Source organism: Phyllopteryx taeniolatus, chromosome 10 (genome assembly GCF_024500385.1).
Source record: "Phyllopteryx taeniolatus isolate TA_2022b chromosome 10, UOR_Ptae_1.2, whole genome shotgun sequence".
NCBI classification, from domain to species: Eukaryota; Metazoa; Chordata; class Actinopteri; order Syngnathiformes; family Syngnathidae; genus Phyllopteryx; species Phyllopteryx taeniolatus.
The window spans coordinates 21,572,327-21,596,488 of record NC_084511.1 but is presented as its reverse complement, the minus strand read 5'-3'; the positions used below and the strand labels follow the sequence as shown (position 1 = coordinate 21,596,488).

At 40.8% G+C, this 24,162-nt stretch overlaps 1 protein-coding gene across 1 annotated transcript; it reads right to left on the bottom strand.

Annotated features, from left to right (window-relative positions):
- Positions 1-1,684: 1,684 nt before the first annotated feature.
- shtn3 (shootin 3) lies at positions 1,685-23,773 on the bottom strand. Its single transcript, XM_061787650.1, is given in 18 exon segments — positions 1,685-2,866; positions 4,312-4,594; positions 6,977-7,103; positions 7,171-7,233; positions 7,312-7,326; positions 7,457-7,554; positions 8,719-8,789; positions 9,323-9,375; positions 9,377-9,516; positions 11,020-11,173; positions 12,074-12,220; positions 13,699-13,793; positions 14,240-14,321; positions 14,417-14,514; positions 15,223-15,382; positions 16,050-16,144; positions 20,348-20,408; positions 23,498-23,773. Coding segments are annotated over 18 exon segments (1,965 nt in total). The 5' UTR covers positions 23,579-23,773; the 3' UTR covers positions 1,685-2,724.
- Positions 23,774-24,162: the final 389 nt, after the last annotated feature.

The following is a 24,162-nucleotide window of genomic DNA, read 5'->3' as shown; positions in this document are numbered from 1 at the left end:
ATTAAATATCTTGTCTTTGTAGTGTATTAAATATATGTTGAAGATAATTTGCAAATATTTGTATTCTGTTTGTGTTTTACACAACATCCCAACTTCAAGAAATTGGGGTGTTGTCCCAAAAATGTAATCCATCCCCATTTTTTATTGTTTCATAATCACAAAATTTTTAGTGTATTTTTTTATGCATATAAACACCAAGTGAGACAAAGGACTGTGTGTCACTCATCTACTTGTCGTATACTAAAAAAATAAAAAAGAATCCATGAAAGGCAACAATAAAGAAGGCTTCACTTAAGTAACATACCCAAAAATATTTTTTAAAGGCCCTAGCATTACTTTGCATATATATATATATATATATATATATATATATATATATATATATATATATATATATATACAATCATTAACTTGGAATTTCATGGCTGCAACGTGTTCCAAAAAAGCTGGGACAGGGTCATGTTTACCACTGTGTTCCATCACCTTTTCTTTTAACAACATTGAATAAAGGTTTGGGAACTGAGGACACTAATTGTTGAAGCTTTGTAGGTGGAATTCTTTCCCATTCTTGCTTGATGTACAGCTTCAGCTGTTCAACGGTCAGGGGTCTCCGTTGTTGTATTTTACGCTTCATACTGCGCCACACATTTTCAATGGGAGACAGGTCTGGACTGCAGGCAGGCCAGTCTAGTACCACTACAAAGCCACGCTCTTGTAACATGTGCAGAATGTGGTTTGGCATTGTCTTGCTGAAATAAGCAGGAGCGTCCATGAAAAAGACGTTGCTTGGATGGCAGCATATGTTTCTCCATACCATCACAGATGCTTGGCTTTTGAACTTTGCGTCCATAACAGTCCGGATGGTTCTTTTCCTCTTTGGCCCGGAGGACACGACGTCCACAATTTCCAAAAACAATTTGAAATGTGGACTTGTCGGACCACAGAACACTTTTCCACTTTGCATCAGTCCATCTTAGATGAGCCCGGAGAAGCCGGCAGCGTTTCTGGGTTTCATTGAAAAATGGCTTTTGCTTTGCATAGTAGAGTTGCAAGTTGCACTTACGGATGTAGCGCCGAACTGTATTTACTGACATTGGTTTTCTGAAGTGTTCCTGAGCCCGTGTGGTGATATCCTTGACACATTGCTGTCAGTTTTTGATGCAGTGCCGCCTTAGGGATCGAAGGTCACAGGCATTCAATGTTGGTTTTCGGCCTTGCCGCTTACATGCAGTGATTTCTCCAGATTCTCTGACACTTTTGATAATAATATGGACCGTAGATGATGAAATCCCTAAATTCCTTGGAATTGTATGTTGAGGAACATTGTCCTTAAACTCTTCGACTATTTTCTCACGCACTTGTTCACAAAGAGGTGATCCTTGCCCCATCTTTGTGAATGACTGAGCAATTCAGGGAAGCTCCTTTTATACCCAATCATGGCACCCACCTGTTCCCAATTACCCTGTTCACCTGTTGGATGTTCCAAACAGGTGTTTGATGAGCATTCCTCAACTTTCTTAGTCTTTTTTGCCACCTGTCCCAGCTTTTCTGGAATGTGTTGCAGCCATACAATTCTAAGTTAATGATTATTTGCTAAAAACAATAAGGTTTATCAGTTTGAACATTAAATCTTTGTAGTGTATTCAAGTAAATATAGGTTGAACATGATTTGCAAATCTTTGTATTCTGTTTAACACAACGTCCCAACTTCATTGGAATTGGGGTTGTACAATGCTGCCAGTTTTCTGACCTAACAGGCTGTAGTCATTAAAAAATGTTCGAGATTAACCTCAAAAAAGCTCATGGTTTGGTTGGGAGTGGAGGGAAAAAGGTAAAACATCAGCATCTGTGGATAGTTGGTAAAGTGTGTCCGCATATCAAATGATGTCAGTCATATGACCTAACAGACTGTCAATGTCAGAACGTTAGCATCTTACCATAAACCTGAACAAAACCTCACTGTGTTCTGTGTTAAAAAAAATAATAACAGTACAGCTAGTGTATGTGAAGCGTTTGTTTTATGGGAGAATGAATGTTTAAGTGTAAATAACGTGGCTGATCATCATTAGCCTGTTAGCCTGAACCTGAACAAAATGTAAAAAATGTACAGTGTCTTTGGATTGTTTATTTTCTGAGCTAATAAGTGTTAAATTTTGTCTGCATTCAAAAATGTCAGTGATGTGACCTAACAGGATATGGTTGTTAGCACTATAGCATGTGATCTTGCTACCATAAACCTGAACAAAACCTCATGTGTTTGTTGTAAAAAACGTGCAGCGTCAGCGTCTGTGCATTGTTTGTGATTTAAGCGTGCATATTAGGAAAACAGCCTCTGACCGCCCCCTGGCAGCCACCCTCAGCTTCGTCGCCATTGATCTCACCCATGATAAAGATGGTGGTGCACGCATCCTCGCCCTACTGAAGGTCATTATTATGTTAGCATGTTAACCTCCTAGCATGAACCTGAACAAAACCTCATGTGTTTGTACAAAATGTACAGTGTCTGTTCATTGTTTGTTTTGTAAAGTAAGTATTTCATTGCGTCTGCATTTTAAAAATGTCACTCATGTGGCCTAACAGGCTATGGTTGTTAGCAATTTAGCACGTTAGCCTGCTAGCATGAACCTGGACAAAACCTCACGTGTTTGTTGTAAAAAAAAACGTACAGCGTCAGGAATCTTTGCATCTGTTTGTGATTTAAGCGTGCATATTAGGCTAACATCCTCAGAGAGCACCCTGGCTGTCACCGTCAGCATCGCCGCCGTACATCTCGCCCACCACAAAGATGGCTGTATGCGCATCCTTGCCATTCTCGACACCGTTGGACTGGATAGGCATCTTTGCTGCTGCGGTATCCAGAGTGACACTGCGGAGTGGAGACGAGTCATGTTAATTGGGAATTCTTGAATCAACTCACCAAAGTATAAGGGTAGCAAATGGACTTTTGGTTGGTGAAGATGTTTCATCTTAAATCCAAAAAGCTTTACTTTTCAACTAACTAGGTATCCTAACTAGGCCTTTGTCAAATCCACCAGGAGAAGAAGGGCCACTATAAACCCGATCCTGTGGATAAAAACAGGGAGCAGAATGTGGTGCTCCCTTACATGGCTGCTTTGTCAGAGAAACTTGGAATGTTGAAGTGCAGTGAGGAGTGCAGTCACCTCAACATTGGAGAGACCAAGCAACCTCTACACAAGACAACGGCAGCCTCTCCGGGGTCAGAATAAGGAGTTACTTTGCCTCTCACAAAGAATAAAGGACTTTCCTTTGAGGATCACAATGTCAAAATTCTTGACAGAATTCCTGACCCAAAAGACTGCTGGTTTCAAAGAAGTCAAGAATGTCAAACGAGAAAGACCCTCTCTAAGGCCATATCCACAAGGAAATAGAGATGATCTATTTCGTTTTTGTTTTTAAAATGTCCCGTTAAACACAGAATCTTTTTTTTTTTTTTTTATTCTCCACACAAAGATGCTGTAATGCTGAGACAAGAAGTCACCAAAAGCAGCATAAGAAGCCTGTGTGATATACACTTACAACAATGACAAGTAATGTGAAGCAGGCAAGAAAGGAGAGATTGGTGTGGACTGACAACGAGGTAGAACTTCTGCTTCGGAAACAAAAGCCCAAATCACCGCCAAGGTAAAGAACAGCCAACACTGTGATCCACCATTGTTATTGTTGTTTTTGGCAATGTTAGCACATGGTCACACGGGAACTGGAACTAGATTAACTTCTCAGGAAAGTTGCACACATGGAAACGCGTGTGCATTATTTACAAATGTATTCACTCTGGGACACAGTTTTAAAAACGATTGTATTCAAACTCCCCAAATGCCGGTTCCATGTGGACGAAACATCGAAAAAACATTTCCGTGTGGACAGGGTCAAACTAGAATGACCCTAGCTAAACAAAGGAGGAGGTTTACGCCTGCTTACAACAATATCCTGACTTTTCTCCCTTAAATATTGTCTCATTCCCCTGGAAAAGTAGACGCTAGACAGTCATTTGGCCACCAGACAGGTGAACGACTGGTTTTTATGCAAAACAGTTGTTCACTAGCCACACCAAGCAACAACAAGAATAACAACAACCCTATTGTGACCACCCACATCAGAGACATATATAGCGGACTCCACATCCAAACTTTAGAAGTGAAGAAACCTTATGGATTAAAGGTACAATGTCTTCAACAACCAAGAAGAGTCAAGTTGCCGCCATTACTTTTTTTTGTAGATTACCTTGATCTGGATGACTGACAATCAAAACAATCACAAATAATAAATTAAAGACCCTCTTTGGTCTTCCACCTGTGCTCGTAGCCGTTTCCAACAGGAGAATCGGCCGTCTCTTTTTCCGACATGGAGCAGCCAGATCGTCTTTCCTGCCAGAATCCCGATTTGTCCGAGCTCCTCCTCCTCACCACCACAGGTCCCGGCCCATTTCCTCGTTTCTCCCCGACTGCCCATGGACCCGCAATGGAGTTGGACGGTGTGACAGAACCGTCCGGATCTTTTCCAGACTCGCTGCTGGCGCGTCTCCCGTTCAGGCTGTCGCAGGATGACACGTGACTCAGATGACCATCACGCTCATCTGACCAGGAAAAAAAGACAATACAACATGTAAGATTACAGTCAATTACCACAGGACTAAATGAGAGGAAGAGAGTCAACTATGACATGAGAGCCTTGAGTGTCAACTATGATATGAGAGCTGAGAGACTCAAACTCCAAATGAGAACATGGAGTCAACTACGACATGAGAGCCTTTAAAGACTCAAACACAACATGAGAGCATAGTTTTCCTACGACATGAGACATGGAAAAACAAAATCAAACAAACACTTCCATTGCGTGACCAATTTTCTTGCTTTGTGTTGGGAGTCCAAATTTGAGCTACAAGAGAGCTTCAGACACATTTGGCGGCGGCAAACATTTAAACTTCTGCCGAGCATCCTGCATCTGACTCGCAATTTCAGATAAAGGTAAATAAAGTTACAAACTCAGTCACAGATTATTACAAATTAAATTAAATCAAGGTAAGCATTTAAATTTTGCATCGTCCGTGTGAATGACAGCGTCCAATCATGTTTGAGTGTACTGTTCTAATAATTTGTAGAGTGGATGAGGTCGAGCTGGAGTCTGTTCAAAAATTCCCAATGGAAACATCAATCAACCAATGACATGACCTGACTTTGACTCTACTGAAGACATGCTGACACTGCAGGTCACGTGACATAGCCTGAAGCATGAAGTTAATGTGAAGTCTGCATGCCCTGTTGTTACTGTGACCCCATGGTGTTCCAATCACTGATGGTGGGACATCATGTCAACCCACCAGCCGGTTCAATGAGCTCCGTGTAAACCTTACTGAGCATCACTCAACGTATTGACATCACTCTGTTCAAATGTAATGAGATGAAAGCAAAGAGACTCACCAATGACATGGAGCAAATTTAGTCAGCTACAACATGAGACCCTAGGGAGTTGGCCACAAAAGAGTCTCGTGAGTTAACCACAACATGAGAGCCAAGAGAGTCAACTACGGAATGAAAGCCAAGAGAGTCAACTATGAGATGAGCCTTGACACCCAACTATGACATTAGCCTAGAGGGTCAACTAAGGCATGAAAACCTAGATAATCAACTACAAGAGAGTCTTGAAAAGTCAACTATGACACGAGAGCCGATGGAGTCAACTACAACATGAGAGCAAAGAGAGTCAACAATGACATGAGCCTAGAGAGACAACAACGGCATGAAAGCCAAGAGAGTCAACTATGATTTGAGCTTAGTCCTAGAAAGTCAACTACGACATAAGACCCAAGAGAATCAACTAAGACATGAGAGCCGAGAAAGTCAATTACAAAAGAGTCTAAAAACTCAACCACAACATGAGAGCTAACCGAGTCAACTACGACAAAAAAGCTTTGATACTCAGTGTCAAAATGACAGCCGGCTGTCAACTGGACAAAACGAAGAGTCAAATACGACATGGGAGACTACCGAATCAATTACAAAACAGCCTAAGGAGTCAACTACAACACGAGAGCCTTGAGACTCAACTTCAGCATGAGAGCCTAAATAGTCAACTACGACACGAGAGCCTAGAGAATCAATAATAATAGTCTATAGAGTCAACCACGACATGAGAAGCAATGTAGTCAACTACAACAGAAGAGCCTACAGAGTCGACTGTGACACGAGAGCCCATTGATTCCACTACGACATGAAAGCCTTTCAACTCAATGACAATATAACAGCCTAGAATGTCAACAACGTACGACGACATGAGGGCCTATTGTGTCAACTACAGCATAAGAGCCAAGAGAGTCAACTAGGACATAAGAGCCTAAGGACTCAACTACAACATGAGAGCCTACAGAATCAATTTAAACTATAATGTAAGTTCTGGGGTCTCCTAGACTGAAATTCAGCGTTACAACAACAGAAACTGTTGCTTCGATATGATGTAGGGGGCCCCTTGTATGTGAGGAGTCTATAACATTCTACATTTTTATTCTGTTTTGTTGAGGAAGAACTCAGACAAATCGGGAACCTGGCAGGAAAGACGGTCTGGCTGCTCGGTGTCAGAAAAAGACAATTCCCCTGTCGGAAACTGCTGCGAGCACAGGTGGAAAAATCAAATACTGAAAAATACAGCAAGATGTTAGAGGAGCTAATTGTCTTAATCAGCATTGTGTCATCTCCTCTAGTAGTAGCTTGGGTGAAAATGACTTTTTTTTCACAAAAAATAATTATACACTCCAGTTTTTAGACTGGAGAGCCAATAAATTCAACTACGACACAAGAGCCGTGAGACTCAATGACAATATGAGAGCCCAAATTGTCAACTAGACATAATGTGGAGTCAACTACAACATGAGAGCTAAGAGACTCGACTACATAATGAGAGTCAGGAGAGTCAAATACGGCATGAGTTCCTATAGCGTGAACTCCAGTAGTGACTGTTGTACCTCCAGATCCGGCCCCTCCCGCCTTGTTGCGTCGTCTTCTCAGGATAACTTCCAGCTCACTATCCTTCTTCCCCGTTGGTGATGGCGCCTCCTGGGAGCCTCGGCTAGGACTGCGCTTCACCGTCTCCTGAAGGGGGAGCACAAAAAAGGGTAGTTTGTTTGTGTTTGTGCGTGCGTACATGCTTGTGTTGTACCAGGATGCCTTTGAGTTCGTCCATAGCACTCTCCTGAGATTTCTCCTCACTGGCTTGAGGTTGCTGAACAACAAAGCAAAACACAAACAATTTACTACTTTGCTTACGTACTGTATGCATTTGTCAATGTACAGTTCTCACTCTGACGGCGACTCTCTGCAGCGTCATTCAAGTTTCAGTTAGGCATGAGGGGAGACAAAACGGCATCATGTGAATGGTGGCCAGGAAATGTCAGCATCACGCTAGAAAAACGACAAAAAAGCTAACGAACAACAAACGTCCTGACCTTGCTGTCCTGACTCTTGACGGGTCGCAGCACCACACCATGTTTGATACGCTCCATCATCTCATTGACGGCCTTCACCTTCACGGCGTCATCAGAGGCTGAAAACACATTTAAACGTTAATAAGTACGTGCTCACTAGTGTTGTCATCAGGCACTGAGCATGTGTTAACAAGTTAGCTTGTGTCGTCATCAGACATTAAATCGATGTTCAAACTAGTGCTGTCGAAATTAATGCCTTAAAAACGCATTAACGCAAAGTCCTTTTAACGCTAATAATTTTTTTAACGTTCACTTAAGGCACGACCCTTAATTGGTTTTGTACCATGCCTGTTGTGTGTGCCTTGATCAGTGTGTTGTTCCTGCTGTGCATGCCTTGGCCTCTGAGGGGCAGTGTGGTACACACATGCAGATAACACATCAACATTAGTTAAAAGACCAGAAGCAGAAAGTCGCGATTGAACTGCATTAATAAAACTTGTTTTTTGCAGGGTAGAAAGGATACATGTCTGTGAGTATTGTTATACTATCTATCTATCTTTTCATACAGCATTTGTGTCTGAATATTGTGATTTGAAGATACATGACTACTGTGACTTCGATGCTAATTTCTGCTAGCCGGTCAATTTTACATTGTGTGTTAGCATTAAGGTAATGATCTTTGGAACTAAGCTATTTGTAAAATGAAGTACTTGTATTTAAAAGTATTATCTGTATAATTCTTTTTGTTGTGTGTTTAGTTTTACAGTAACAGTACGGTACAAAGTACAGTACAGGATCATAACAGCTTTAAAGTACATGCCTATCGGTTGTTTCTTGTTTGGCTTGAATTTGAAATGTTGCAATACTAAATATATTTGCATAAGGTTTAGCATATTTGTCCACTAATATGTTGATAAGGATATTAAAAACTTGTATTTACAATACATACAAAATTTTATAAAAGTGAATATTTTGCAAATAATCGCAAGTTAACTATGGATATCATACAGTTAATCACAATTACAAATGTTAATCAATCAACAGCTCTCGTTCAAATGTTAGCATGTTAGCGAACTAGCTAGCATCATCATCAGACACAAATTAAGTTCACATATTAGTTAGCATGTGTTAGCGAGCTAGCTAGCATCGTCATCAGACACTAAAAGGACATTAAAATTAGTGTGTGCTAATGTTAGCTAGACTCATCATCAGACGCAGAAACACGTTTGAATATTAGTTAACATGTACAAGCTAGTTAGCATGTTCACAAAGATGGCCGTCACCTGCAGGCTGCTCCACCTTCAGAGATGTTTTGGAGCCTTTGGACGTCTTTCTCATGATGGCGATCAGAGAACTGAACAAGTATAAGGTCATTCAAAGACGTGTTACTGACACTTCAATGCAGTTATGTCACTTTTGAAACACTTCATAAATTGTCCACTTGGTGGCGACACAAACAATACACCTTGAACCTAGCTACATGTTGATTTTAGTCAAGTTACCACTGTAATAATCCATCCATTTTCCGTACCGCTTACCCTCACGAGGGTCGCGGGCGTGCTGGAGCCTATCCCAGCTGGCTCTGGGCGAGAGGTGGAGCACACCCTGAACTGGTCGCCAGCCAATTGCAGAGCACATATAAACAAACAACCACTCACATTCACACCTCCAGCCAATTTAGTTTTTTCAATTAAGTTTTTGGGAATGTGGGATGAAACTGGAGTAACCGGAGAAACCCACGCAGGCATGGGGAGAACATGCAAACTCCACACTGGCGAGGCCGATTTGAACCCACAACCTCAGAATTGTGAGGCAGATGTGCTAACCAGTCGGCCACCAATAATGCTTTTTGGTTGTTGTGCGTGGAGAAACTGAGTTGCTCCTCACCTGAGGGGGTTGCATCTGGACGGAGGAGGCGGAGGAGGGGGAGGAGGGGGGGGGAGGAGGTGGGGGTGGCGGCTGCGGGAGCGGCGTTGGCGGCGGAGCAACACTGGGAGTCATGGGAGCAGGAGGAGGAGGGGGCGGTGGAGGGGGAGGTGGAGTCGGGTCGGTCGTTATGGCGACCCTCTGGAGCAGCTGGACTGTGGACGAGAACAAGAAGAAGATGACATCTGCTGTTGGTTTTGTGTTAAAAACAACAGAGAAGGAACAGAGAACGTAGACCACAGGACAAAGTACAAAGACACAGGACCAAGATAGTTATAGAACATAATATCGATCACAGAACATAGGACACATAAATTAAAGGACATAGAACATAGGCCACACAGCTGTTAAACCGTTCAATAATGACATCATAACAGAAAACGTAACCCAGGACATAGACAAAGTACATAAGACATAGATAATAGACGATATATCATAGGATAATTTTAATTTTCCAAAATCCAGCGCAGTGGCCATTTGCGGCCTGCTGCACGTTTTTTATTGGCCCGCCACATATTCTAGTAGATAAATTAAACATAGGTCACAATAGATTTTTGTTACTATACACATGTACAATAAGATTGAAAGCAGCTCCTGCTCCAGTGCAAACGTGTATGTAAATAATGAAAAATAAAAGATATAAAATATAAAATAGTGTATTTACAAAAAAATATAAGTAGTAATGTAGAGGAAATAAATGTTGACAGGCAGCACACAATGATTTTTAAGCAAAAAAATTAATTTGTAAAGAAATTTGGATGTTACAAAATATCACACTTTTAAAAAATACATGTAAAGAATATAATAAATTTGTGGCATATTTTAATATTACTAACAACATCCATCCATCCATTTTCTGAGCCGCTTCTCCTCACTAGGGTCGCGGGCGTGCTGGAGCCTATCCCAGCTGTCATCGGGCAGGAGGCGGGGTACACCCTCAACTGGTTGCCAGCCAATCGCAGGGCACATACAAACAAACAACCATTCACACTCACAGTCATGCCTACGGGCAATTTAGAGTCTCCAATTCATGCATGTTTTTGGGATGTGGGAGGAAACCGGAGTGCCCGGAGAACACCCACGCAGGTACGGGGAGAACATGCAAACTCCACACAGGCGGGGACGGGGATTGAACCCCGCACCTCAGAACTGTGAGGCTGACGCTCTAACCAGTCGTCCACCGTGCCGCTTACTAACAACAAATTATATATATTTTTAGTTTCTATTTTAATAAAAGTAAATAAAAGTCTGTTCAAAATTTGTCACATGGTTTATACATTTATATTGTCTATATGGTGAGTATGAACATCCCTGTCATTGAACCATAATATAAAATGTAGAATACAAAACACGGATCATAGAAAAAGTTGATTGGACATAGAATATACAGTACATGTAGTACAACAACAGCTCATCAAATGTAGTACATAGGACACAGGACATGGGAGCATAGAACATAAAATGGGGCATAGAACAGTGGACATAGGACAGGAAAAATATAGTATACATAGTCAAAGGGCATGAAACACAGGACACAGATCATAATATTTAGAACACAGAATGCAGGACATAAATCACAGTACATAAGACATACAGTGTGCCACTGGACACAGGATATTAGAACCTACACGTGTAAGGTTGTGTGTGTTTGTACATACGTTGTGTGTGCAGCTGTTGGATGTTCTTCTCCGCGTGTTCCAGTCGTCCCTCCACGTCTTTCTTTTCCTCCTCCAGCAGCTCCACTTGCCTCTGCAGACTCTTGAGATTCTTCTTCGCAACGCTGTCGTCCAGCTCGGACTGCAGCTCACACACCTACACACACACAGAAATAGGCTGTCAGGGCTGGTCGCCAGACAATCGCAGGGCACATATAGACAAATAACCATTCACACTCATATTCACACCTAAGGACAACTTCGAGTCTTCAAGATGCTACCCTAGTGAGGATAAGCGGAACGTATACATATTTTTGGGGAACGTGTGAGGAAGGGGCGGAAAGGTGGACGACTGGTTAGAGCATCAGCCTCACAGTTCTGAGGATCCGGGTTCAATCCCCGGCCCCGCCTGTGTGGAGTTTGCATGTTCTCCCCGTGCCTGCGTGGGTTTTCTCCGGGTACTCCGGTTTCCTCCCACATCCCAAAAACATGCATTAATTGGAGGCTCTAAATTGCCCGTAGGTGTGAATGTGAGTGCCAATGGTTGTTTGTTTGTATGTGCCCTGCGATTGGCTGGCAACCAGTTCAGGGTGTACCCCGCCTCCTGCCCAATGATAGCTGGGATAACCTCCAGCGCACCCCCGACCCTAGTGAGGAGAAGCGGCTCAGAAAATCGATGGATGGATGGGTGTGAGGAAGGCGAGGAGGCGCACCCGGCTCACATGCAAACTCCACACAGGAAAGCCGCCACCTGGATTCTGTTCAAATACCAAGTTTTGTGCTTAAAAAAATGAGAGTAAGATAAGACCGTGTCTTGTGCTGTCCGTGTCTTGTACTGTGAGATGCGATTACAAAAATGGCAGGAAAAGCCTATCAGAACATCTGAACTTTAACATGGGTTTGAATGTGATTGATCAATTCTGAAGCCACGTACCCAGTTATAAAAGGGTGTGCGCTCTTTTGCAACCACGTTATCTCACTTGTTAATTTTGCCCATTGAAATTTGGAAGGAATTACAGACATTTAAAAGATGAAATGTAAATGTGTTCATCGTTACTTGTTGCTGATGCTGCAACCGCTCGGCCTCCAGCGTCTTGGTGAGGACGGCGACCTCCTCCAAGGCGCTGAGCAGCCGCAGCGTCGGCTCGGCGCTCTGCAGCAGCAGCGCACTCTGACGATTGGCCTCCTTCTGCTTCACCAGCATCTGCAACACGCAGAGCAACAGCACGTTAGTGATCGCAGCATTTCATTACCAAGTTACGAAATTACGCATTTTTAGAATCTACTTAACCTTTATTTATCCAGGTCAGGCAATTGAGAACATATTCTCATTTGCAGTGCCAACCTGGCTGCAGACAACAGGTAAAATCATGTATTTCTTGCATACAAATACAGTATATATTATATATAGTTATATTGTGGCCACAATTTAGCATTTTGTGGCCCCAATTTAGTATTTCGTGTGCACGTAATAGCTATTTCTTTGCCACAAAATAATATTTCGAGCACACGATACAGCTGATTAATGGCCACAATTTTGTATTACGTGGCCACAAAAAAAGTGTTTGTGCATGTTATTGCTATTCCATGGCCACAAATTAGCATTTTTGTGGCCACAAATAAGTACTTCATGTGCCCGTTATACCTATTTTGTGGCCACAAATTAACATTTTGTGCACGTGTTATATTTATATTGTGACAAGTATTTGACTGTTTTACAATACGTTGTCCAAGTATTGATGTTCGATATAAAAGTTTTTTCAATATCGATACCTAGCTAAGAGTACTTACCATTACTGGGTACTGACCCCACTAGTACTTTTGATGCATAAGATTTTCCATGAACACAATGACAATGATGAGAATTGTGAACAACACACATGATGATTCGACAATATGTCAAACAGCTGCAGTATATTGCCAACTACTGGCGAGGAGGACTTACTCCATGTCATATTTTTTTGCTTTACGTATCGGTGGCTGGTATTGGCAGCTTTCACGAGGACCCGAAACATTGAAATAAGGCCGGTATCAGCCCGAATCCATACAAATTAGTATATAGTGACCAATATTTAGTATTTTGTGGCCAAAACACACAGTATTATTTTGAGCATACATTACACCTGTTTCAAAGCCACAAGATAGTATTTTTGTGGCTAAAATTTTGCATTTTACACACATATCTATTGTCAATATATCAACAGTACAGTCAATTTATGTAGCAGCGTGGTGGATGACATCGCTAAACATAAATACCCCCATCTCTAAGATGTTTTTCAATAAGATGAATATGATTATACATTACATTATTATACATTATACAACATTATTATCACAAGCTAATGCTAATGCCAATCTGTGCAAACCCTGCAGCTCTGCTTACCTTTTCGCTTTGCTATGATTGTGCTTTGGTTGCCAAGTCAAAGCATTTCTTTCACTGTGGAACTTTGCCCCGTCAGTGAGAAAGTCAATGTGGGGGTGGGATTTTGTCAATTGCCATATTGTGATGTCACAGTGAGGGCGGAAGTGCAATTTACACAAATAGAGAGATAACTTAAAATTGACTTGGTTATTTATTTCACACTTGACTGCCGACACATGAACATTACAAAATAAATGTTCTATAATATGCCACCTTTAAGTTAACATGCTTTAAAAATGTTGTTTTTGTTGTTTTCTGACCTCATGTGCATACGTCTCGGCTTTGATGCGAAGGCTCTGCTCCAGGTCCAGCTGCTCCCTCATGCCCTCGTACTCCTGCGTCGCCATCACGGACACTGGCGGGTGGGTGCCACAAATGCCGTTAATGATCCCGGCTCGCAAAATGGCATACTTCCTGTGTCTTTTTGAGCATGGCTTCTTGAGATATTTTTGTGGGTCTGCTCATGATTCAAATGCATACCAAATTTCATGAAATCAAAAATAGAAACATCCAGCTTGTCCTCAACAACAACCAAAGCTGAAGCAAAGTGCTGAACATCAATAACAATAAAACAATACAAAACAATTAACAATTTCAAAGTTAAAAGCAAATAATAGTAATAACAATAATAATTATTATTATTATTGTTATTATTCTCCACAGATAAATAAATTAATAAGATATTCCTTTTTCAAGCAAAATATACCTCTTTAAGAACAAAACAATTGACGCCATCCAATCTCAGGGCACACAAAATGGTCGCCAGTCCATGTCACGTGTTCGGATGACGTAATCTCTCACCTCTGTTGAAGCGCTTGATGGTTTTGTTGTGTTGCTCGACGGTATCACGAAGCTGCTTCATTTCTCGCTCGTCTCGTTCGGACTGCAATCGTCGTCCGTGCCGTCAATATCAATCATCTCAATTCATAACAATGTTGAAGGGAAAATTTAAAAAAACAACAAGAAGATGAAGACGACCTTCTCGCTCAGCTCCTCGATTCTTCTCTGCTGCTCATCAATCTGACACAGGAAGTTTTTCTTCTCCTCCAACAAGTTACTCATCGCCTCTCGCCGCTCTGAAAGACACTCACACGAACGCACGCAAGCACACAAAAATTCACACACGCGCACAAACATGCACATTCACACGCGCACGCACACACACATGCACACTTATGTTACTACATTTGTCCACATTTTCTTTTCACTTCCTGTGTCCCAATACTTTTGTTTGCATTTTATTTTCACTTCTTGTGTGTCCTAATACTTTTGTCTTGATTTCCTTCCTTATGTCCTAATACTTCTGCCCAATACTTCTCATTTAATTTGGGTTCCAATACTTTTGCCCATTATCTTACTTCCTGTTGTCCACATGTTCTTTTCCACTTTCTATGTGTCCCAAAACCTTTGCCCACCTTTACTCTTTCCACTTCTTGTGTCCCAATACTGATCCAAACTCCATGTTTTAATTTGCTGTCTGTGTCCCAATACTTATGTCTTCATTTTTTTTCACTTCCTGTGTGTCCCAATATTTTGCCCACTTCACTTTCCACTTCATGTTGTCCACATTTTCTTTTCCACTTCCTGTGTGTCCCAAAACGTTTACCCACATTTACTTTACAATTTCCACTTCTTGTATCCCAATACTTCTGTCCAAACTCCATGTTTTAATTTCCTTTCTGTGTCCCAATACTTATGTCTACATTTTCTTTTGAACTTCCTGTGTGTCCCCATACTTTTGCTTACTTCACTTTTCTCTTCCTGTTTCTGTTCCAGTGCTTTACCTTTGACCTGCTGCTGGTATCGTATCATATCGTCTTCCGGTGTCTCGCCGTCGTCGGTCTCCATGGCGATGCAGTCGGAGATGCTGGGAAGCATCTCATCCAAACACGGCGGCCGCGACGACAGGCTCAGGTACTTCAACTTCCTGTTCTCGCTGTTTAGCTGCATCACAGGTGTCAATCAGTACCACTTTTATGACAGATTTAGACTTATTGCAAAAGATCAAAGCGTCAAATCAAATTACTCTCATGTCATCACTATACTGCTTACAGCTACTTGGAGGCGTATTTGAACGCTATTGCGGATTGCTATGATCTGCAGCAGTATGACATTAGTATATTTTTATGATGTATTTTATCTTAGGTGTGGGTGAAATTCATGAATTAAAATGTAAAATGTTTTATTTCATTTCATTAAAAATATTTTATTTGCTACATTAATTTTGACATTTTCCTAAAATTGGTTAATACAATTTTACATTCATTTATTTTAATTCATTTGATTTGATTTATTGTAAATCTTTTTTAAATTAAATTAAAATACTCACTCTACTAAATAAATTAGTTACTTTTTAACAATGGTTATAAATTATTACATTTTTCAAATGAACTATTTTACATATTTCAAGTAATTTTAAACTACTATTGTTGTCATCTACGAAGGACCCTGACCACAAAATTTGCCCATGCCTGAACTAGTTTTGTGTATCTTTGAGTGTTGAATAGTGTTGATGCTTTTTTTCCTGACGCGGCAGAAGATGTCAGCCGTATTGTGCCGAGTCATGCTGAGGGCGCAAATGGCAGCTAATCCCACCGAGGATTACGCGGACCTTGGTGGCGAGCGCCTCTGCATTCTCCCGACACGACTTCTCGATTTCCAGCTGAGTCTGTAGAACGTTCACCTCCTCGATCACCATCTGAGACACTGACACACACACGCACGGGCACGCACACACAAAACAAATGATAACAATCGGTGCATTTGCAAAAGGTGAGAGTTCAGATGGAAATCTTAGCGATCATGAGCAGTGATCAAAGGGTTAAAGAGTTAAAAGTGGTGAAAGGGTGAAACGGTAAATTGAAATCATTGACTAATTTATAGTTTAATAGTTGAATTTTTATGATAGTGATGATTGTGGTTTTGTAGCGCACTATCATGTCAGGATGCCATGACAAAGGTGCATTTTGAACAGGAAACAGTAATTATGTCCGACACAGAGTTGAGAGAGAGCACGATGCAGCCCCTGTCTACAACTCTGATGGTACTCAGGTGGGTCTCGTTAATGAAACACACACACGCACAAAGTGGAGATGCTTTTAGAGATCATTGATCCACTTTGAGCGGCACGGTTAGAGCGTCTGCCTCACAGTTCCGAGGACCGGGGTTCAATCCTCGGGCCCCGCCTGTGTGGAGTTTGCATGTTCTCCCCGTGCCTGCGTGGGTTTTCTCCGGGCACTCCGGTTTCCTCCCACATCCCAAAAACATGCATGGTAGGTTAATTGACAACTCTAAATTGCCCGTAGGTGTGAACGTGAGTGTGAATGGTTGTTTGTTTGTGCCCTGCGATTGGCTGGCAACCTGTTCAGGGTGTACCCCACCTCCTGCCCGATGATAGCTGGGATAGGCTCCAGCATACCCACGACCCTAGTGAGGAGAAGCGGCTCAGAAAATGGATGGATGGATGGATGGATGATCCACTTTGTGAGATGATTTGCTTTCACGTTGACATTATTTCTTGACCACTAATAATGTTTTTTTCCATGTACTTCCTGTGAGCTCACGTTGTTCAGTTACATCATATTGTTTACTGTTGTTGTGTGTACGTAGAAGACAATACAGAAACAATAGTTAATAGTTTCAGATGTATATTAGGCCCAAGCTGATTCATTGGCCGATATTAGCCCTTTTCAAGTCAGCATAAAAACGGCAGATTTTTTTGGCTGATTTTTATTTTTCTTTCACTTTAAAACACATTCACTGCCAATGACGGCTTTTGAAGTCAGCTATCCATGTTAACTGCGAGAGCTGTCAGTGAATGAGTTTTAACACATTTCAACTCAAGACAAAGCTAATGACCTTCAAACAAACACTTAAAAAAATAAATCGGCAAAAGAAAATCGGCCAATTTTTCTCTCTTTTGTAAAGCTAAAAAAATACTAAAGGACAACGTATTGTAAAACAGTCAAATGTTCTGCCGGTAATTCATATCTTTATTGTTGTAAGCGTTAAGAGACCAAAAGGAAGTTAATTTATTCATTAAGTACATATATTTTGTCATCAAAATATCATTTGGGCCCAAGTTTATATTACAAGCTTTGATCATGTGACAGGTTGTCTTTCGTCTGTAAAATCTCTTTATTGTTGACACTTTATTGATTAGTTGTCATTAAAACAGTGGGGGATTTTGGCATGTGCGACATGCTGCTTTACTGGGCTGACAAAAGAAAATTGCTACCTGATATGGTTTCCTACTGCGCAACGGCAAGACTTATTAGTATTGCCATTTGTTTTATGCTAGTTTGTGTTTTCTCGTAGTGTTATAGTACAAACGTAGTTGTATGCGTGTTCTCCTTTGTTGTGCATCATTTTGTTGCACCCTTAGTTAAGTTAGTGTTCTGTTTTTGTCATTCGAAGTGGTGATGAAGCGGTTAAACACAGCTCAAAATATAAGGTAAATGTCATGCTTTACTTTAAATTCCTCTTTATTTTACTCAAGTTAGATCATCTTCATTCAACTTCAATGTTGGATGAATTAAACTTTTATCAAAGTCACATTTAAACTCAAGTTACAGCCTGTTAAACGCACCTTAAATGTTGCTTATTGTCATTTATAAAAAAAATGGTGGACAAATTAACGCCATATAAGCTCATACTACTCAAGTTACACTGAATGAAATTTATAATAAAGTGAAAGTAAATTAATATTAAAGCAGCGTTAGACTCACATCAAACCTGTGTTACGTATATTTCAGTCATATGTGAAATAAAAGTAAATCTACTGAACAAAAATGTAAATGAAACACTTTATTTTTGCTCCCATTTTTCATGACAGACACTTTCAGGTATGCGCCGATGTTACCTGTGTGTTTCTGAAGGGACCAGGGATGGGACCGTTGTAAAATGGCGACGCCGTCAAAAAAAAAAAAAAAAAGACTGGAATATATTTGGGTGATCAGAGCACAGAGGACTTCCAGGTGGTGGGGCCCTCAAAGAGACAGGCACTAAAAGATATTTGAATTTATGGACACCAACCAGTCTGTCTTTAATGTGACTTTTTTTGACATGAAATCCAAAGAATAAAACACATAAAAAGTCATACAGTACTGAAAGTTAATTTGTTGTTTGACCAAAATGAAGACGTGCTGACTTGCTGTGGTGTCATCTATTCCTTCGGTGTCATTTATTCATGCGCGCCGCTGAGGTGCTGTTAGTGCAGTCAATTATTCAACACTTCCAGTCTCAATAATTCAGCGTATGAGAAGTGAGGAGGGGTGAGCGTCCACCCGAGATATTTTAACAGCTCACATCGGCTGGGCAAAGGCCATTCAGAAGTTTGATGTTTAAAAAAACTTAAAAAAGTACAAATATCTGTTTATAAATGTAGCGAGTAAAACGTTGTCTGAAAAATAAACACTAGTAAAGTGCGCTTTTGTGAAAATTCTACTTAAGTACTGCAAGAAAGGATTAGCTCACATAAACTTAGGACACAAAGGAAACACAATGTACACAAGAGTGAGGGGGAGGTAGATGGGAGTTCATGCTTCTACTGTTCCCTTTTTAATAATAACAGTCATCACTTCATCTCCACAAATGAACAAGCTGTCCACAAAGTCTCTACAAATGAGCCATTGAGGACTACAGTGGGCTTAGTGCCAAAATTTCATGTCGTTTCGCACATAATATGACAGTAGTAATATGACAGTACATATGTCGCTAAGTGTCATTATATCTCATCAAAATCTAAATTGAAATTTCTGTAAAAACAAACATCCAACAAAAGTAATTAGTGACATACGTATAATAATTGACATACTGAATTTGTAAATCCTCCACATTTTATTTCAGCCATCAAACTTTAAACCATTCTCCTCCAAAATGACCAAAATGGAGTTAGCCCATTCTAGTTCTCAGTGGCTCAATTTGAACAAATGTACTACAAGTAGTTGCAATTGTAAGTTTTAAGGGTTTATTTAAAAGAACGTACAATATCTCATCAACAGGGTATCTGAAACTAAGGCAACATATCTTGTTTTTAAATGAGCCACTGAGATGTATACAATAATTAATATAAATATATATATTAGATATAAATATATAAGACGATTCAATAAATTTAAAGAGAGCCAAGGCAAAATGTGTTTTGTGGTTTATGGAAACAAAAGGGGGCAAAAAACAAACAAACAAACTAACACATTATCTATCCCTCATTTTGTAATAATTTCCATAATTTGTCTATTAATTTACTTTTGTATGAATGTGTTATATTTTAAAGGGTCTTTTTGGACACTATGTTGTCTATCATCACGTTATAACTATAAACTCAGTAGTCCCTAAATAGTTAAAAAGTCTCAAAATTCCAATACAAATGTCTTTTTCTGTCGTACAAGAAGGATTAATCTTATTATTATGGTAGAACAAAGAGTAATAAAGCATATATTCCTACCTGTGTGGATTGTCATGACAGGAAGAACAAATGGATGCCTACAACTGACTCCTCCGATCCTAAAACTGCTGTCGCCACGGTAACCACACTCTGCCCTCCCCAGGGCACGCCCACTCTGTGTGCGTGTGTGTGTGTGTGTTGTGAGTGTCGAACGGGGGTGGGTGGGAGGTTGGGTTTAGGGTATAACTTTCCCAAGGTCCTTGAGAATTTGGGGTCCCATAGCTGTCCAATAGAGGGCCCAAACCCCCTGTCAGGAAATAATACCTTGAAGAAAAACTGTGACCACAACCCCCCCCTCACCCCCGTTGACCAAGATTTTTGAGAAGGAAAACTTCTTCAGCACCCCCCAATTGAGAACGCCCCCCCACCCACCTCTCAAACACCACGGACAAACGTTTTTCAAAGGGGGGCCTCTGTAAAGGCGCTGATTATGAGTGTGTGAAGGCAGACTTCTTGAGACTCACCCCTCTTGATGTGCTTGAGTTGTCTCTCGGCCTCGTCCCTCTGCTCCGTCAGTCTGCTGCACTGCGGGACGCAACGTTACACAACGTGACACAGTGTACTACTTACTTACTTACTGATACAATGTTGCGTTACACAATGTTACATGAAGTTACACCGTGTTACACAACAATACGCAGTGTACTACTTAAGTAGTACTTGCTTTTACTGACTTACAACTTATTCACAACGTTATGCAACAATATGATGTGTTACACAACATTACATGATGTTACACAGTACACAATGCACTACTTAACGACTTACTCTGTGTTATGCGACGTTATGTTGTGTTACACAGTGTTACATGTCACACAAGGCTACGCATACTATATAGCGCTACACAATGTTACACGATACTTGATTACTTTCAACGTATCCACAATATTATGGTGTGTTAGACAATGTTAGGTGATGTTACACACCGTCACAAACCGTTAAACAATATTACACATTACACAATGTTACCCAAAGCACCACCGACTTACAACTTCCTGCAGCGTTATGCAATGTTATGTTGCATTATACGTTACATGTTACACAACATTACACAAGTATTACTTAACTACTGACTACTTACTCGCAGCATTATGCAATGTTGTTGCCTTACACAATGTGACATGATGTCACACAGTATTACATGATATAAAATGTTACAAAACACTACACAATGTTACACAATGTTCTACTTAAGTATTTAGTTACAATTAACTTACAGCGTTATGTTGCATTGCACAGCGTTACATGATGTTACACAATGTTACACATCATTACACACAGTTTTTGGCAATTTTACACATGGTTACATGCTAAACTCTTCTGTACTGCATTGCTCAGCGCTACGAACTATCACACTGCGTTCCATTGGTCCGGAATGTTATGGCATTTTGCTGGGAATTACACAACATTACACAGTGCTGTGGAATGTTACAGAGCGCTACACAATGTTGCAAAATGTTACACGACGTAGCATCATTTTGCGCAGCGTTAGATATGGAGATTTATGAAATGTTTCTTAGTGTTACCTTTCTATGGAACGTTACAGCGCATTGTGCAGCGTTCCACAATGTTATGTGGTGTTTCACAGTGTAACACAATGTTCCGCAACTTTACACAGATATTAGATGCAATGTTACCGAATATATTTTTTTTCTGAACGTTACACCGCTTTGCACAGCGTTATGCAAGGTTAGTCTCTATGGGGCAATACACACCGTTACATTAAATGTGCTCAATGTAAACAAATACTACATGCTGTGTTATGCAGTGTTACATAATGGTAGAGCGCACTGTGCAGCGTTACACAATGTTACTCAAAGTTCAGTTTTTACAGGATGTTCCGACGAGTTGCGCAGCATTGCCTAAAGTTAAAAAGTGTTATGCGAAGTTACACTGCGTTCCAAATGTTGACACCAACATATCACAATGTTACAAGCAGCATGACACAATGTCACGCAGCATTGCACAGCGTTGCACACAGTGAGATAGCGCTACCTAATGATGAACTTGGCAAATTAGTAGCCAATTTGATTGTTAGTTGAATATCGATCACCGCGTTTACTGCTTTTATTTCCGTCGGCGTCATCGATGCCATTCTCGTAACATTCTCCTCCTGCATGAGCATAGCCAGCTAAGCGCGAGCGTGTCGGTGTGACGCTGCGTTGAGCTGACAGCATCATGGAGAGGTGAAACATCCCCCTCCTTCCCTATCTCCATCCTCTCCCCCAAGCAGCAGCAGCAGGAAGCACTTGGCCCACTTTTTGGGACTCAACTACCTGCAGCCTCGCACACTAACAGCTAACATTAGCCGACCCCCGAGGAGGCGGCAAGGACACGTGCCACTGTCACCATGTTGCCGGCATTCAACATTAGGGTGGACGTTACAAATGTTAAAACTCTTAAACGTTAGGTAAATGAAACCCTAAATCCATTATGAAAATGTTTTGAGCATGTAACACTTTCAGGTATCAAACATTACACGTCATGAGCATTCAGTGTTACTGATATTCAATGTTAGAAACATAGCATAAGGAACATTTACAATTACAAACATTCAACATTACAAACGTTCAACATTACAAACATTCGGTGTTATGATCATTTAACATTAAAAACACTTAACCCTGCAAACATTCAATGTTACAAACATTAAACGTTAAAAAATGAACGTTACAAATGTTACAAACATTTAACACTACGAACATTACAAACATTAACCATTACACACCACACAGGGCGGAACCGGGGAGGGGGGCTGAGGGGCACGTGCCCACCCACTTTTTACCCTATGTGCCCGCCCGCCTACCCATGTTACACACATTAGACATTATGAACACTTAACGTTACAAACATTAAACGTTACAATCATTTATCACCACAAGCATTTAACATTACAAATTTTAAGGTTACACAAATGAAACGTTGCAAACTTGAATCCTTATGAAAATTTAATGTTAGAAACACTTTTCATTTCAAATATTAAACACGACAAACTTTGAACGTTACAAACCTCCAATGGTCTGACCATTCAAGACATAATTAGTATGTTAGCTCGCCACACACGTGATGCACCACAGATGACCTCTTCCCAACAAGTCTTCGTTAGCCGTCACTGTGACAACCCGCATCCTGAGATTGGTCTTCAAGATTGCCATGGCGATGACTCGTCACCTCTCGGGTCAAGCGTACTTGACTAGCAAATGTACGCATCCTAGTCGTGTGTTAATATACAATTTTATTTTTTTTTCCCGGTAAAGATTTGACACACAATGTGGCCTGCTTTGGATCATGACCTGCTTCTTTCATAAAAATAGATATAGTGTATAAATGTGGACATTCATATACTACATTTAGTCATATTGTATATACTCTACATAAAGTGTGTATATAAATACGTATATGTGCAAATGTGCTGAGTGGGCACATCAATTTAGGGAGGGGTCTGAAAGCCTGAAAAAGCCGGCCGGTGGTGAGCTCATAAATCACAACAATAAATCATCTCACAGTCCTGTGATATACAAAATACAAATTGTCTTCATAGACATGCGTGATTTTTCCATGTAAAGTCTTTACGTGCGTTCCATGTGAATGAATGGATGAATGGTTGGTTTTACCTCTGTGTGCATGTGCGCGTCCTTCTCCTTCTCCTCCTCTTCACCTCCTTCCATCGGCGAGGACGACGAGCAGGGAAGCATTCTGGATTGACTCCAAATGACAGGATAATCACTGCAATAAAGCTGGGATTCGAACAGCGAACGCGCACAGAGTGCGAAAGGGTTAAAAGCAGCTCGCTTCCGCCGCTCCAGATGTCATCGTGTGATCTCGTGGAGAAGGATGAAGAGACGCTCCGAGCGCCAACAGCCGCCCCCCCCCTCCCTCATCATTTCTCTGACGTCATCGCCAGCAGCCTTCCTCATCTTCAAATGCTGAAGCGGCAACGATATAGTCCATTATGATGTCGATGATGATGATGATGATGATGTATGTCAATGTACATATATGGTTGTCATTTTGACTGCCACTATGCTGCGCTCATACTTCACGTATCTACAACATGAATATAACAATTGACTAATCTTATTAAAAATGTTCACGTGTGATCACTGGTATATAACACTAACAAATATCTGTACATACACAGTACTCACTGTACAAACATTAATCAGGCTGTACTGTAGTCATGTGCAGAAACTGTCATGCAACGAAACCCAGAAGTTTTAACGTGCAAGTTCACACAAGTAAATGCACTGTACTACGAGAATCAAGTCGGTTTTCTTTT